This window comes from Brienomyrus brachyistius, chromosome 3 (genome assembly GCF_023856365.1).
Source record: "Brienomyrus brachyistius isolate T26 chromosome 3, BBRACH_0.4, whole genome shotgun sequence".
In the NCBI taxonomy this organism is placed as follows: Eukaryota; Metazoa; Chordata; class Actinopteri; order Osteoglossiformes; family Mormyridae; genus Brienomyrus; species Brienomyrus brachyistius.
Window position 1 is genome coordinate 26,739,916 of NC_064535.1, and position 16,845 is coordinate 26,756,760.

The following is a 16,845-nucleotide window of genomic DNA, read 5'->3' on the forward strand; positions in this document are numbered from 1 at the left end:
ATCGCCATCCTGGCCTGTCATATATTGAGTAGCATTCATAACATTCAGCTTAATATCAGCGCGGCAGAATTCAACTTATTTTTATGAAAGAGGCCACTTTCTTTTCTGTTCCTGGACCTAACCAGAACTGAACTGCAACAGTAATTAGTACGTGAGTACGAGTGTGAATGGTGTCACATTGGACTCTAGATTGGCTGGTCGCCAAGAAACTTGATGTGATTTTAACTGAAGTGTTTATCACGAACTGAGACAAGCTTCATTTTTTTTCCTGAGCCCGTGTCAGAAAACTGCTGTTTGTCTCCATCAGGGCAGATCTTTCGTCGGCCAGATGAGAAAGTGGGCGAGAGAGGAGAATTGAACCACAGCAACTCACTCAAATGGCTGGTGGAGGCCGGGCGGACAGCCACCGATGAAAACCATTATTTTTCCCAGTCGCTTAAGACCTGGGGAATGATGATTGCTTGAAAATTTGCAGTGAGCCGTCAGATTTCTGTCAGACTTAAAAGCCTGGTGTGTGTTTGGAGTTCTCAGTCAGAAACAAAAAGAGAAAAGCCTCTGGGATGGTTTGCACGGCACCTGGAGCAACGTGCCGTGGTTTGGAGGCTTGGAGATGAAGCTGAGAAAGGGACATGAGACCCCGGCGATGGTGGTGCAGAGAATTGTCCCCGTCCCTCTGCTTGGGGACAATTTTTGTCTCTCTTTATGGTGACACGGGCTTCAAGAGAAATAAGGAAACAATTCCACTAAAGAAGGTGGGGGGGGGACAGGTAACAGATACTGAAGGTGCGTTATATTTCCTGCTCATATACTTTAATCGATATACACACAGTCGCAGAACCTTCCGGAAAGTAATCACGTACCGTGTGTATTCGGCGCTGCCGTGGGCACCTGACCTCCAGCGTTCTGGCATTTGCTTCAGCACTTCCCTGATGCCACCCGGCTGATGTCAGTGACTGTCAGTGACTGGTGCCATATGAGGACTGTCATCTACAGATGCACCAGTCCACCGGGTTTGGATTGATTTCATGCATCTGTTCTTGGGGCATCTGCTCTCCTACGCTATCCCAGGCCTTGTTAGGATTTCACAATGGAATGAGTGAAAGGGCTAATAAAGAAACACATGAAGCGACAGTGAAGTCGGAGGGTCCTCCTCACAGCACGGTGGCAGCAGAGGGTCGGCACGCAATCCGCATCGGACCAGGTCAGGACCCAGTTTTCCTGCCTGCCTGCCGAGTTTCTTACTTCCTGTTTAGTTCTGCTGATTCTCCTCAGGAGGGCAGAATACTGAGGAAAGCCCATGGGAAAGAGGGCGGGAGTGTTTTGGGGAAGACTGACCAATCAGGAAGGAGAATATTGATGCCATATTTTACATCTTGTGTTGATTTGTCTGACTGGCATTAGGATGCAATGGCACCGAAAAGCATGGGGGGAGGGGAGGGATGCAGGGGACATAAAACAATTGGAAGATAATGGGATTGGTCTGGGTTGGGGGCCCAAATTGATATGCTTTCATGGGACCCAAAATCTCTAGCACTCTCCTGGTATGATGTTTTTTTTTAAGTTTTTTAAATTTTCTGTGGTCATCTGATGGTTAGTGAAACACATTTTTAATTAAAGAGTTTCTTGAATCCCAACCAGCAAAGAACCACTGAGGTACCCTGAGCAAGGTACCGCCCCCAAGCGCTGCTCCTTGCTGAATTAGCTGCCCCCTGCTATGTCACGATGTCACTTATGGGTTAAATGCAGAGGACACGTTTCGTTGTTGTGCACTGTGTGCTGTGGTGTGTCAACAATGACAACTAATCACTTTTATGTTATTGGGAAAAAGCGCTTTGAATGTAAATTAACAGAACCAACCAGCATGGTCCAGTAAAGAAAACAGAGCAGTTGTTTAACTCATTGACAATGTAATTAACTCACTGTAATTCCCACCGCTGTCAAGATGTGGTCACCTCTGCCTAGCAGCCTGTCATGTGACCATGGATTAAACCTGCTTTAATAGACTGCTACGCATAGAAGTGACTCTCCTCCTCGGCCCAGAGAACCCTTAATTTGCGGGCCATTGCACTTGGCAGGTTCCAGTAGGCGCCGGTGAGTCGGCCTGGATGCGGTTCGTGGGATGTGTGGGGCTAGAAGCGAGGGATGCCGAACTTTTCTTCATCACCCGCTGCAGCCCAGGGGTCAGCCCCTGTAATTACGCGGTGAATGCGCTGGTAGCCAGGAAATCTTCAGAGTCAAAGCCAACCCATTTACAGTGGCTATTAAACAGCCACCCCCAGAGCCGCAATATCTGGACGGCAGTAAATCGGGGAATCTCTGCCTCTCGGCTAGAGTTTAGTGTGTGGTATTTCTCAATCCCTGTTGTTTGTTGGCACCCTTACATTTTGTTGATTCCTGCCCCTGCCCTGTCCTTGATTCCTGCCCCTCCCCTTCATAACATGACTCACCAGTCTGCTCCACCTGTCTCCAGTGGTCAGCCCCTCCCCCCCAAGCAAAATGATTTAGTGACCTTAAGACACAAAAAGGGTCAAAACCCAACACTCACACATAAAGCGCTGGACACAAACCCACAACCTTTAGGTGTGAATTACTGTAACAGCACACTGTCCATTTCATGGGAGGGGGCACCCATGTATACTGCACTGCCCTCTCATCCCATCCACGGTAAAACTAGCTTACTGCACATTCTGTACGGTACCCCAGCCATGTGCTTAAGGGCCTTGCAGAATTGTATCTGTAGAAAAGGTGATTTTCTGCAAAGCATCCCAAGCCAGTTACACAGGAAATTTCCCAGTATCCTGCGGCTGATGAAAGGCGGTTATTAATTATGAGGTCTCCTGCTTGTGGATTGGCCGGTCTGCCTGCCAGGCAGCAGGGATGGGAAAATACTTAGTGGGAGCCCTCTGCCGTCGGCAAGTGCATTACCATTAAAATGCCGCATCCCGAGATCCCAAGTCAGCTCAGCCCAGAAGGACCTGCTGACCCTTATCCGTGGCAACCAACCAAAGACCAGGAATAACACACCTCACCTCACCTCACCCCGTTTAAGAGAGAGAGGGGACCTTTCTGTATTCCATAGGGGACTAGCCCCAGCTGAAAGCTGATTGGTCCCTGGTGTGCATCCTCCCCTTGCCGCTCACCAATTCAAAACATATTATTGGCTAATGAGGTTGTGTCATGCCCGGCTCGTCCGCTCCTTGTGTGTACCACGCCCCCTGATTACCCACGTGTATTTCCCTGATCGTCTCCAGCTTTGTCTAGTTACTTTGATTTAGTCCTGTGTATTTAAGTCCTGGTCTCCCCGGTTTCCCTGGTCCGTCATTGATGTCAGTCAGCGTGTGATGTTACCCAGCGTTTGTCCGCGCCTGTTCCAAGTAAACCCTGGTTTCCCGAACCTTGCCTGTGTGCCTGCTTCCACTCACTCGCCTCTCTGCCCACTCGCCTCTCTGCCCGCTCGCCTCTCTGCCCGCTCGCCTCTCTGCCCGCTCACCAGGCGATCGCGAGCCGGCCCGTGACAGGTTGGCCCTTCTGTATAAATTATGGCCTATTTTATGTCCCCCATCTTAAATGGCTCTTGGCATTAGGATGGTGAAGAGCTCAGGCCTGCTGCTAGTTAGTCCTTGAAGCTAAGCGCTGGCAGAGCGTTTGGTGTGGCCAGCAGTTTACACTCTGGATTCAGCTTAGCTCACAGGAGGTAAGCCAAAAGCTTTCAGTTAATAGGACCGTCCCAGTCTCTGTCCCTGGTGAGGTTAATAGCCAAAGGTGGGCCCTGAAAGTCAACCTGAACTTTGTATGTGTTTGGGAATGGGGGGGTTATGTATATATTACATCGCGGGAACCGGAGGACCAGATTTCCCAACAATGTGATAAAACCTTTATACCTTGTGGGGACATTTTTTTGGCCCTCCCACGAACGACCTCAATTTTAAAAAAATCTGTGACTGTGATCAAAGAACTAAAAGTGCCTAAGGATTAGGGTTCCATTCATAGAAATGTATGGAGAGTCCCCACAAAGATATGACTCTAACTTCATCTTACCCTCTCGCTTGACTTGGAGTCATCCCTGAAGCCAATGGACTGGTCATCTTAGAAAGGTAGCTATGTTTCCCAATAGCCAGAAGGGCAGCCATCACAACTAGAGGGCGTTTAACCCTGACCTCTGCCTCTGTGAAGAACCTCTTTCAGTAACACTCCAAAGGCATTAATGACTTTCTGAAGGATCCTCTTACACTATATGCTAACTTTTACTACTCTGCATTTGACACACTGCCCCCAGCACTACTCTTTAATCTAAGTGTTTGAAGGATAATAAGAGAAAGACCAGTGTTTAGCATAAATTGTTGTATGCTAGATTTGGTTAACGCGATTACTTATCTATTATAAAACAGGATTTCATGAAAGTGTGGCAGTTAAAAGTAACGTGGACTTATGCAAATGTGCGCTGAGGTTCCCACAGAGTCACTCCTGAGAACCTGAGGGAATTTTCCTTTCTTTACTTTTGTTTAAGCACGAAAAGTTTCCCTGTTTCTTTGAAGATAAAGCTAAAGCATTTGCTCAGATAATGCAAACGAAAGCCTTCCCCAAATTAAAATCCAGTGATGGGCATTCATTTCAAACCTTCAATTTTCATTTGCCTGATGATTATCTCCAAATTCAATGAAGTGTAGTTAATTATTGGATGTGCTGTGCTTCCCGATATAATATACATTCACATTATGTACTTTTTTTTTTTTTTACTTTACTTTACTTTATGGTCTAATTACATAGTTAGCATCCCCCCTAGATCAAAATAATGTCTTTTTGCTGTGATAATTAATTTATCCCTCTATTAAAGCAAACACATTATAATTCACACAAATATCAAGATTAAACTAAAAAAAAACGTACATTCCTGCAGGCGCAAATGGGTGTAATTTGCAGATGATCTGGGAGCGACAGTGAGATGATTTCAGTGTCGATGTGGAGTTGCCCAGTACTGTTTTACCAAATCACCTTTTTCCCCGCACCGGTATGGTTGTTGGTGCGGGATCCGGACAGCCATGGCACTTTACCATCAATTGATTGTGCAAACCTAAAGCAGAAGCTCAGAGTGATTCCCCATCTCTATTCAGTTTATTGTTTTCACTGCATTTCATTTATGCCAAAATGCTGCTCCATGTCCATAGGGGTCATTGTGAAAGGGCGGGGGGGGGGGGGGTGGTGGCATAAACACTTCAGTTTTAGTAGTATTGTTATTTTTGCACTGATAAAGAATGGTACTGTGTCTTCAGATCCTGCCTGTATGATATCTTTCATGGCTGGTATTTCATAGCTGATAGCAAAAATCCCTGCCCTGTTTGTCGTGTTGCTGTGTTTAAGTGCCGTTCTGTGTGCTGGGGTAGTATGAACACGAATTTATGGCGATAGCGTGAGAGTCCCAAACTTGTGGGTGTTGGCGTGGACGCTGGGGAGGTGTGAAACGCATGGCGACACAGGGAGGCGCCGCGGAGATCACAAACGCCAGGCCAGGAGTCATGTAGCGAGTGGGCGTCGCGTGTCAAGCACATGACTGCAGACAGCGGACTCGTCCACTTCTTGGACGCTTGCTCTTGCGGCCCAGTGGATGCTGACTTTCTGCGAGTTCCACTGACAAATCGCAGAACCGAGGCCGTAGCTTAACGTCGATTTACGGCTTTTAGGACGGATCTGCGGTTGATTCCGACAACAACTTTGCAGCCACTCAGATTTGCCTTCACGCCGCTAATTTGCTCAGAACAGAGTGTGCTTCTCTCCCTTACTCCTGCATGTAATTACTGCCTTTTGTGTTCTGCCTTTTGTTCACGTCTCTGACTCACCGCTGTAAGGTTAGAGTGCAAAAACGGCACGCTTTGGCAGGTGTGCATTAGTGCCACTTTTAAATAGACATTCAGAAAAATCAAAATATCAAATCGTAACCCCGATTCCTCTGAGCTCCTTTCAATGGCTGAAGAAAACAACGCCCACATAATCTATGCGGGAAGGGGCATTAATGTAGCTCAAGGTGCTTGATCGGCCTTGAAGTGCTTTCTGCGTACTGCAACCCCCACCTCCGAGTAGCTGATGGAAGAATTATCAAAGGTGTGACATTTCTCTCCACTCAATCTCCAACAAACATAAGCTGCAGTATAGCATGGGAGATGAAATAAAAATGCATTTTCTTGATCTCAGTGCAAACTCTGTGGTTCAGGCGGAGTTGGAAGTCTGGGTTGTATTGTCCAGCCCTTCACCATCTCTTCCTTCATAGGGGAGGGTCCGGGGGCTATGAATCAGCACTTCCTACAGGTGAGAGATTTCTCTAGTTGGTGGTAGAATTGCTATGGAGCTCTGAGTGCAGTTTCGAAGTGAAGCGGCTTTTAGGGTGCTTGTTGGAGGGCACTGGCTATGTGTGATGGCACTGCAGCAGACTTGGTGTGACTACTGTGATCAAGAGCTGTTGAGTACTATTTTAGAATGAAAACTGGGGAGGGAGATAGGCTTTATTGGATCCTGTGATAGGCTGGCTTTCTGTCCAAAGTGTTCCACTGCCCTGTACTGGATAAGTCATTGGGATGGATGGATGGATGGATGGATGGATGGATGGATGGATGGAGAACTTGTGCGAAATCTTTTGCAGTCCTCCTCCCATGTCTTCTTATTCTGTTAATGCTGGACACATCTTGCACATGAAACCGACTATAGCACAGATTTGTGTAAGAGATTCAAAAAAACCAGGAGCCTTCTGCCATTTCAATGTCTGCACTTTGGATAAGTGGCCCTCAGCAAACCTAGACTGATCCTGAACAAAGAAACATAGTCTGGAGTTAGTCATAGATCAGCTCGGAGTCAATGTGTCCACCGTCCCCTGAGCGTGTAGCTACACACTGTTGCTTCAAAGGAGGACCGTCTTCTCTGTGCTTCATAGACTTCGTATTATCCTTCTTGTCTGGATGCTGTTTATTATCTGGATGCTCACTGAAAGTCGTCCCCCCCAAGCAAACAGGCAGTTGCTGGTTTGGAGGAAGGACCTGCCTTTGACAGATCATGACATCCGCATGATGTCTCACGTCTGTGCTCATTGTCCTGTTACTGTCTGTCATCTTGACTCTGCATTGAATCTTCAAATCGAAAATTTGAGTGAAATTCCCCTTTGAATCTCAACTTCTTTTTCATTCATTCCGAATCACTTTATGCAAAAACAGCAGCATTGTTGTTTGTGTTTTTGTTGTGTTGTTTTGCTGTACTGTCTCTAAACTGCAATTCACATGGACGCTGTGAAATCAAAAAGATATATTTTTTCAAAAAAACAAGAAAAAAACAAGGGAAAAAAAATCGTTCCCTGCTGTGAGTATGAATGTCTAGTTGGGTGCGATCTTATAACAAGCTTTCCCTTCATTGGACCAATTATTGTAGGTTACTATGGTGATGAGGCTTCAAGCTGGAGTTCTGGAACTCTTGCTCTCTTTTATTATCTGCTGCAAGCTCCCCAGACAGTGATCCCACACACACGTGCACAGACACACATGTCAGCCCAACCATACATGCAACCCCTCCAACTACGCCTACTTAGCTCCAGGAAAAACATCTCAGTTAAATAAGGTTTTTCTGCTGTTTAACCATTTGCCAGAAGCCATCAGAAAGCAGCACAATATATTACTCTTCATCGTGGTTGCGGTTTTCTTTGTGTTTATCTTTATCTTTACATAAATGTACGAGTATTACGCATCCTGTTTTGGGGTCGATCGTCTATGACCTCATTCCTTTGCCTCCTCCAGCATCTGGCTGGCCGCCCAGAGCCACCATGACCGAGAGTCGAAGGGAAGCCCTGGCGGTCGCACCCGCGCCTACCAGCACCTCCTCCGCCTCCGCCGCCTCCAACAGCACGGACGCCACCGGGCAGGGTGCGAGCAAACCCAAGGACGAGGCCTTCTCCAAGCTGAAGGACAAGTTCATGAATGAGCTCCACAAAATCCCACGTGAGCATCTAAGCCTGGTGAACAATTCAGTGCTGTTGATTGGGTGGATTTTATGTAGCTAAATATATATACAGCACTGTGCAAAAGTCTTAGGCAATCAAAGAAAATTATGTTTAAATGATCTTCATGATGGTGTAAAACTATGGTATTATGTCTGTGTGTCAGCTTAGTCATTTCAAAACCTCTCTTAAAGTCGCCTCAGGATTTGCAGCAATCGTCCAGTACACCCATGTCCAGTACATGTACCATTAACAATCCTTGTTTGGCTAATCAATACCTCATTCTTTTACTTAACTAATTACAGTAATTAATTAACAGAACTGGTGGTGAAATTTAATAAATACTTGGAATGGCTGAGGTGCCCCTGAGGAGAGGCTTGGGAACTGAGGTGGTGTTCATCTAGCCATCCAGCAAGATATAAGTAACTTTTTAAAGAACAGAATAAATTCTTGCTTATTTTTTATTGTTACAGTTAATTTCCATATGCTGTAATGTCGTATGTTGCATTTTTCCTGAGCAAATATACACTAACTGTCCAGATTGAGCCTTAACTGTTTTCTTTGACTGCCTAAGATTCCGCACAGTAGTGTATCTCAGATGTCACACAGCCTGGGATTTTTTATGAAGAGTGTCAAAGAGAGGAGGGATTTACTGGCTGATTTTAGTACACTTTTGGTGGCTTTTCATTTCCATGAATTTGCTCCTCTACAAAAGCACCATGCACATCAAATAAGTATGGAAAGTTTTTTCTCGAAAAATGCTGAGAACTGAAGTGTCTGAGGGACAAATGTTCGCCACGGTTCTTTTAGCAGATTTACGTGAGGAAATGCCAAAGGCAGGAAATGATTCTTGTTTCTTTCGAAAATAACTTTTCCCATAAATTACACCAATTAAGCTCCGGCATCCGGATTTTCGCGAGCGGGCTCCGGTTAAGCGCTGGCATCGACTCCAACCGAACGCGCAGCTGTTCTCCCCAGTCCCGTCGAAACTCCTCAGACGCCATCCTACAGTAACTACCCATTTATTTGTACAAAAAGCAGGTCGGTGGCCAATTTTCTCCACTTTGAAGCAGTCGCTGGGAGAACATGTGGAAAGCAGTGAAGCAGTGAAGCAGTGCTTTGCAGAAAAGCTACAAGGGTCTCCCGGAGGCTCAGGAAACGAACTGTGATAGTAAAACGGGTTATCCATGGAGGCGTCTGGAATGTTAATGCGTCACGCTGTAAAGCGGTATTATTACTATTATTATTTAATCATCTGACTGATGCTCTAATTTGGAACGGCTTACACGGTCATCACCGCACAGCACGACTCAAAAAAATCTGGCTACTTCCCACATACGTAGTTACACAAGAATTACATTAAGTCTGGCAGGCGATAGCTCCGTGCAGTGGAACCAGCCGAAAACACCTCGCGGCAAAAGCCGTCCCATGCACTAACGTTTCGAGCACGCTGCGCACAGACGTCAAATTCCTGCTGTTGGTGGTTGACTCTGGATGCAGAATTGTCCGGAAGGTACAGTTCTGAAAGGCTGGATTTGGATAAGTGGGCTCCTGGGCCGCTTTGGGGACAGTACAGAAGCTAAAGTTGGTCTGTGGCTCGCCAGTGATTACTATGCTAGTGATTCTGCTGGGTGATGAGCTATAATAGCACGGTGGGTAACCAAGGCTCGTTTACCGATACGCTGCTGTCACAATTGCGTCGGCTTGCGACTCTTGGCAACCCACGTGCGCAACTCGTTCCTCCCCGAGGGCGCAATTACGGCACCCACTTCCCCTGCGTCTCGTGGCTCCTTCCGGGGAACGGACCCGCGCCGTCTGTCTGTTATATTGTCGGCCGCCCACCGGGAATGAAATTGCTCCATGTCCGCTTGCCCGCTGGCTGTGAAAGAAACCCATATCTTCTGCAAAGGAGGTGATGAGGCCTACATAATGGCATCTTCGAGCATCTCATGGCACACGTCGTAGCACTGCGACCCATCGTTCAGCAGCGATTTTCCGACAAGGTTACATATGAAGCGAGCACGTCGCAAATTCGCCACTAGACCTGTAGGGTAGTTAAGCACACAAGACGGAACACAAACATCCCCATCTCTCCGCTGTGGTCTCCAAGACGTCTGGTCCAGCAGTCACCGTTTACTTAAATTCTTTCAATGCCTCATTACATGCTCCACGTTGCACTGGTATCCCGTCCAGGGTGTCCCCTGCCTTCTGCTACCTAGGATAATCTTCAAGCTCACAATGACCCTCAAAATCACCCCCCAGCAGTAGATGTCTGTCTGGTCAGAGGCTCTTGGCTGTCTCTGGGTTTCTGTGGCGTTTATAACACTTACTTACAACACCTACTCTCCAACCAGCTGCAAAAAAGCGCCGAGTCACCCATACCTTCGATGTGTAAAGATCACTTTCAGAGCTGGAATTATGGAAATCGTGGTGTGATAATGAAGACCCTCAAGCCCCTAATCGCTCACAACTTGAGGGACAGACTGTTACATAATTTTAGACGTGTGACTACTAACTCATCCATGTAACAGTACACTGTAACGTAACAGTATAACTTAATATCTAAGAGTCAGTTTAGTTTACAAGCTGGCTGATTGTTCTACTGCTGCTCCCAGTACTTTTCTGTGGGTCAGTTTTAGCTTTAAAATTGAGCTTAATATGTTAGTGCTACCATGCTAGCTAGATACCTTAAGTTTGCCTGAAATGTCACCTGCAGAGGTGGCAGATGGCGTCACTATTTACAGCCACACCAAGGGTTAGTGCTAAATGCAGTTCACCGAAAATCTCTCCAGCTGGCCGCGAAACTAGTTAATTTAATCTTCCCGGGTACTTCCGACTTAAATTTTTAAGGCACCTTTGTGCGGTAACCAACCATGAAATGTCTACAAAGTTACATCCCGCCAGCTTTGTTATTCTCGCTCTTAACAACTGGCAGGCTCACATTTTAATGTCTGAGTCTTTCTATTGTATATTTTGTTTGATCTTCTACCAGCAGGTGTTTTGTACGACCAAATTACCGGGCTAAGGAATTTTCAGTGCAAAGCTATGTTCTATTCTTGAATATGATTTTGAATTGCGATGGCCCGCCAACTTCAAGTGGTTCAAATCGAAGCCCAGCTCAGTCTGCTTAAAGTGCTGGTGCTCTTCATATCGATTCCTGAATCTCCTTCTACAGTCCACAGATTCAGGTTGCCTCAAGTTGTTCAGTGTCAGGCTAAATAAAGGTGCATGGTGGACGGGTGTATCCTCCCAGATCAGGACCACTCTAACTGGGTGATCTGTTAGTAGAGGAGCAGGCAACCCTGATACTGGAGTGCCAGTATCCAGCATATTTTCTATCCTACCTGATCAAGTGTGGTTCATCAGAAACCCGGTAGGGTGGAAACTGCAGGACCAGGGTTGCCCATCCGTAGGGGAGTAGCTAGACATTCTGGGGCCTGTGACAAACTCACCTTGCCCCCCCCCCCTTTACATTATATAATGGTATCCACATCCCTCCAATATCCCTCCCTATCCCTGAATTTGTGATACAGGATGCACAGCCCAGTCAGATATCTAACTACTTAAAGTTTAAGATTCAAGAATTTAGTACCGCAATAGTGCGGTTGCCCATTTCATGGCTTCCATGTCACCACAGTCACTTACTGTTCCATCCAACTGGGACAAGTGCCGAATCCAACACAAGCTAATAGGTCATCGTGCAGTGCAATGCATATCTCATATGCATGTGTCCTTTAATGGGCTTCGCCATTAAAACAATCTTCAGATGTTCATTAGCCTTGTCAGTCCCCATGAGCTCTCATTAGTACACATATACACAAACACTTGGGGCAAATGTTGAGTGATTAGGGTCAATCAACAATATATGTTTTATTCTGGAACGTAAATAAGTTACCAGCAGAGAAAACGCATTGAAATTATTCAATTTTGCACTGTGACAAGATAGCCAAGTCCATTAGTGTTGGCATTGTCATTGAAATGACTGCAGATTCCGACTGTGTGAGTCAGTTTGTTTATGCTCGCGCTGTGTTATTGCAGTAAATGTCATTTCATACACGATTTCATTTAAAATGGTACATATCAGTGATTCACACGGCAGTGGTGCAGCCGGTGCTTAGAGGCTTTTAGGCTGAAATGTGCGGATAAAGCATCCAAGCTGACGTACTGAGAGATTAATACCTCTGTGTCTCTTATGGGCACTAAAATCACAGTATATACATACTTTATGCTGCCTGGATACTGCTGGCCAGCACTGTTTTGTTGACTCCGTGGTTAGCAGATAGAGGTCACAGGTGCTAAATGTTTTACAATCAGAGCTTGATGATCTGCTAGTTACATTTACGTTCTGCCAGGCCTTAATCATATATATTTACCAATTCCCCTATGGGTGATAATTCATATTTTAGCCTTCTCCATAAAAAGCTAGTATATTAATATAAGTTGTATTACATCTCATGTAATTTTTGCCTTTTTGAGCTTAATAATATGGTCTCATTACCTTTCATATTTTATCAGTTTTAAACACACAGCACTAATAATCTGAAATAGAGAGTAAGTCGTCATATATAAATAATACAGGAGTCTAATCTTAGCCGGCCTAATCTAGCATGGCCTTGATGGCATGTCAAGAGAAGCGTCCGTCTTTTGGAAAGAAATACCCCAATAATGGGCCGTTTCTCACTGAATCTCTGTTTCCCAGCTTGAATAATCCTTATCTGGGTGGCAACGGGTGCCGTATCTGGCCGTCTTGACTCTCGGATTCCCTCCGCGGCGCCTGCCTCGCGCACGCTAATCCGAGGGAGCGTCCTCGCGCCACTAATCCATGTTGATAAACCCCAAAATTCCAGATAAAGATTAAGCTCCACTGCACCTGACAAAGCTACACGCATTTGGCCAAAGCCATTAACGGGACATACCGATGTCGGAACCAAACCGGCGCCCTTGCCTCACACAGAGTAATTTGCCAATAAAAATTTATATTAATATGATATGGGCTACAAGTTGCACCTGGAGCAGTTAAATTTGCTCTCGTAAACTACTTTGCATGCTGATCAGGTATCAGAATTATTTTTTTCCCCCTCATTTCCATCCATCTGTTAGGTTTTAGATTTAAGAAGATTCCAGTATAATTAGCTGGTGGAAAAAAAAAACACAATTGGTGTCTAGCTCCACGTCGACCTCTCTGGCGGGAGTATCATTACTGCGACCAAACCTTGTCATTACCGATACCCCACCCTGTCATTAATACCATTGCCCTTGTCCTCAGTGTACTCATGCTAATACCATGAGATGGTCATTACCGATACATCCAGAATACTATTGCTATCCCCATTACTGGTTTGGGAAGCAGGTCATTACTGTAGCTGGCACAAGGCCATAGGATCTGCTATCTTTGAACTTCAATGTTTTTAAGGGGATTCTGGGTATCGATTTTGTCAGCGGCCCATTGATTTTCCCCACTGCCTCAGACTGAGGAATCAGCCCTGCGTCAGCAGCTTCTACTGCTTCCAGTTGGGGCTGATGTCGTCTCAGTCCCTCAAAGTCACAGAGACTGATTACCCACGATGCATTGTGCCGCTCTTCGCGTCTGCACTGTGAAAACTTGCATGATTGTTTTTTTTTTTGAGGTATGGGGAATTAACATCAATGTACTCCAGTGAGTTTTTTTGTATCTTTTTTTATTAGTTTTTATTCATCGGCTAAGATTAATGAATTCAGTCAAATGTACTGTGGCTAATTGGATTTAAATGGGATGCTTGAGTAATCTAGCATCCCTGTGTTACCCATTCCTGGCTCTGCAAACGACAAGTAGTCACTGTTGGTGTAGACATACAAGCAAAGGATATTCTGCTTCTGTGACCGCTTAGACCTCCACGAACAGGAGTGCCTGCTATCTATTCCACTTCTAGAGAGCCTCAATATCACCTTGATTCTTCCTATGCAAGGTTATGCTTCAAGGCAGCTTTCTGATGCCCGTTTAGGGGATATTGAGGGCCACTTTTCAGAGAAGTACAATGATCTTGTGTTTGCAAGTAGCCTGTGTAGGATGCAGCTTTGTGGAGTAGGGGTTGTGGAGGAAGTGCTGCTGATGTGGTCTTCAGACTCGCTCTGTGCTCGTCTGCAGTGCCGTCCTGGGCCATCGTCGCCATCGCCTTTGTGGCCATCCTCCTCATCCTCACCTGCTGCTTCTGCCTCTGCAAGAAGTGCATCTTCAAGAAGAAGAATAAGAAAAAAGGCAAGGAGAAGGGCGGCAAGACCGCCATCAACATGAAGGACGTTATAGAAGGCGCCAAGATGGAGGTAAAAACACTTTGTTCCTGGATCCTCTTCCTGGCCCCCCGGCATTAACGCTCTCTGTTTTCCTTCACTGGAAACAGAACCAAAAAATTATAATGCGGTTTCAAATCCAACAAAGATACGTATAAAGTTACCCCTGCAAAGGTCCCTTGTTTGTAACTGTTCCAGTTTAGGAATTTCTTTTAGGCTCTCCACATCAGACAGTGTGCATCCATATTGTTATTAATGAGAAAAATCACAATGTGGCCACGAGGAGATTATTATAAAACATGCTGCTCTGTGTCAGTCAAACTGTGTCCTCAGTGAGCTTTTTGGCTGCACAACTCTCACTTCAGTTGCAACTGAAAGAAACACTTGGCAGCACTTTACATTAACTGCACCTTCATAATGCCTTTATAATGCATTCGTAGAACATTCATTGCACCTTCATAATGCTTTCATAGAACAATAATAAGCAGCACGTAAGTATACCTTAGTATCCTAACATAGCTGAATATACATTAATAATAACATACTCATAAAATGTTTGTTATTAATAGTAAAACAGTTGAGGTATGTTAGGATGTTAAGGTATACTTACATGCAGCTTATGAATATCCTATGAATGCATTATGAATGTATTATGAAGGTGCACTGAATGTTCTATGAATGCATAATGAATGCAGTATGAAGGTACAGCTGAATGTCTTGGTCGGCCGGCTTTAGTCCAGAGCCTCAGTGGCTTTTTGGGTCCTTCCAGAACAAAGTCCCTCCTTTGCCAGCAAATGCTCTTTTGATTGAATGTCATGTCTGGACTTTTTGCTCTTTAATTCCAGTGAGAATTAAATCTCATTGTGTACCTGAAATATACATGTTATTGTTTTAGCATTTCTTTTTCTTTTCCGTCTCTTGGTTGCAAGATCAAGATCATTAATAGTACTGTTGTATTTTTCCAACTAAGTATCACGTTATGAAATGTAACTTGCTACTAACCAGGAGAAATGACTCAGGAGTAATTTCACTAATTAAAAAAAAAAATGAAACACACAAGATGTAGTGAGCCTGAATAATTATGTGGCTTGTAGCACATTCCCTTTGATCGACAGAGAGACCGTTTAAGAATATCCTGTATCTGTAAAGCAGTTATATGGCATATTAACTAGGGGTCCAAGCAATGGTAGCTGATTGATCCCTGTTGTTTTTTGTCCTGATAATAATATTAATACTACTACTAATAATAATAATAATCATCATAATAATAACAATAATAATAATTATTATTACTGTTATTATTATTATTATTGATGTTCTTCATCGCAGCTAATTTTGGTGTCATTTGGGTACTATTTTTAGTCATCATTACTTATCAATGTGCTTTCCAAATTCAATTTTTCTGAACTCTAATTATATTTCAAATAATAAGGTAGTCTTTTAGCGGAATAGAAGATGTATAATGCGCGTTTTCAATGTGTTCACCTAGTCATAACCTCAGTCATAACCAAATCCTGGCAGATTTCACAGTAACGGAATTAGAAGATGTCATTGTGTAAGCCCTGAATATTTGTTAGAGTATACATGGGTTTAATCGGGATTTATGTGGAGCATGAACGCAATGCGATAGTGAAGCCAGGGGCACTGTGTCAGTCGTTTTCCTTGGTATGTCCTATCTGAGGTTGCCTCTCTTGTGTGTGGTTGTTTTAATTTCTGTTTCCTCCTTCTATGTCCTCCTTATCTGTCTTGTGTCTGGTGACTGTACGGGATTGGCACTGGCGGTAGGTCCCCAATTGATGTTGGATCTTCTTTCTAAGCCTGCTGTTCTGGCTCTTAGCCTCTAGAGAGCAACTTACTCCCATACAACACAATATATGCAACCGTATCCTACATGTATGTCTGTTTCTCTGTACACATAAATCATTTCTAGATGCACTTTGACAAGGCTGAACTAAGTTGATCTTCCTGGACACGACACTTTAAGTTTCCTTTCCGAATCTCAGAGCTGCCAGTTATTGCTACGATCAACAGTTCTCTTGAGGGACAGCAAAGTAGGTGTCGTAGCTTTATAGATGTGTTTAATAGCAGCTCTGCCTTTAGTTTATGAAATGACATAGAAACTTGTCCCCTTTGGGCAACTTGAGGCAGACTATAAAAGAGAAAACATTGTCAAGCAGCTAGTTTAGGTATAAGTCATTCTATGACAAACACAGTTGTCATGTTGATGTCATGGTTGGCTTTCCTGCCTGCTCACAGAGGAGACAGATAGGAGCCCATTCAAAGCGACAAAGGGGAATCAGTTTCGTTCAGCCTTTGTGATCCTACACCAGCAACCTGGAAACTAATATCATGGGATTTCCATATCTTGCCGTATCGGTGCATTCCGCTAGCATGACGCTTCCATGGCCGTGATATGAGCACAGCTGAGATTTATAGTATGCAATTACACTCTGACTCATCTTAAGATGAATACAGTTTTGGGGGGTGGGGTCAAGGGTGGGGCAGGGGTGGGCACTTTTGAGAGAATGACCTGCATGACCAATAGGAGGGCGGCCAATTTGTTGGCGCCTCAGTCTTAGAGACCCAAAACTACTGCCTCAACCGCATGC

The 16,845-nt window shown here is 44.8% G+C and overlaps 1 protein-coding gene across 9 annotated transcripts in view; it reads left to right on the top strand.

Annotated features, from left to right (window-relative positions):
- Window positions 1-16,845, top strand: part of LOC125739058 (synaptotagmin-1-like) — a 114,647-nt gene that overhangs the window by 76,299 nt on the left and 21,503 nt on the right. For all 9 annotated transcript variants that reach the window (XM_049008747.1, XM_049008742.1, XM_049008743.1 and 6 more), the window contains 2 exons: window positions 7,770-7,970; window positions 14,094-14,269. In XM_049008747.1, coding sequence (XP_048864704.1) covers window positions 7,796-7,970; window positions 14,094-14,269 — 351 coding nt within the window. In that variant the 5' untranslated portion in view covers window positions 7,770-7,795. The remainder of the gene's footprint in view (window positions 1-7,769; window positions 7,971-14,093; window positions 14,270-16,845) is intronic.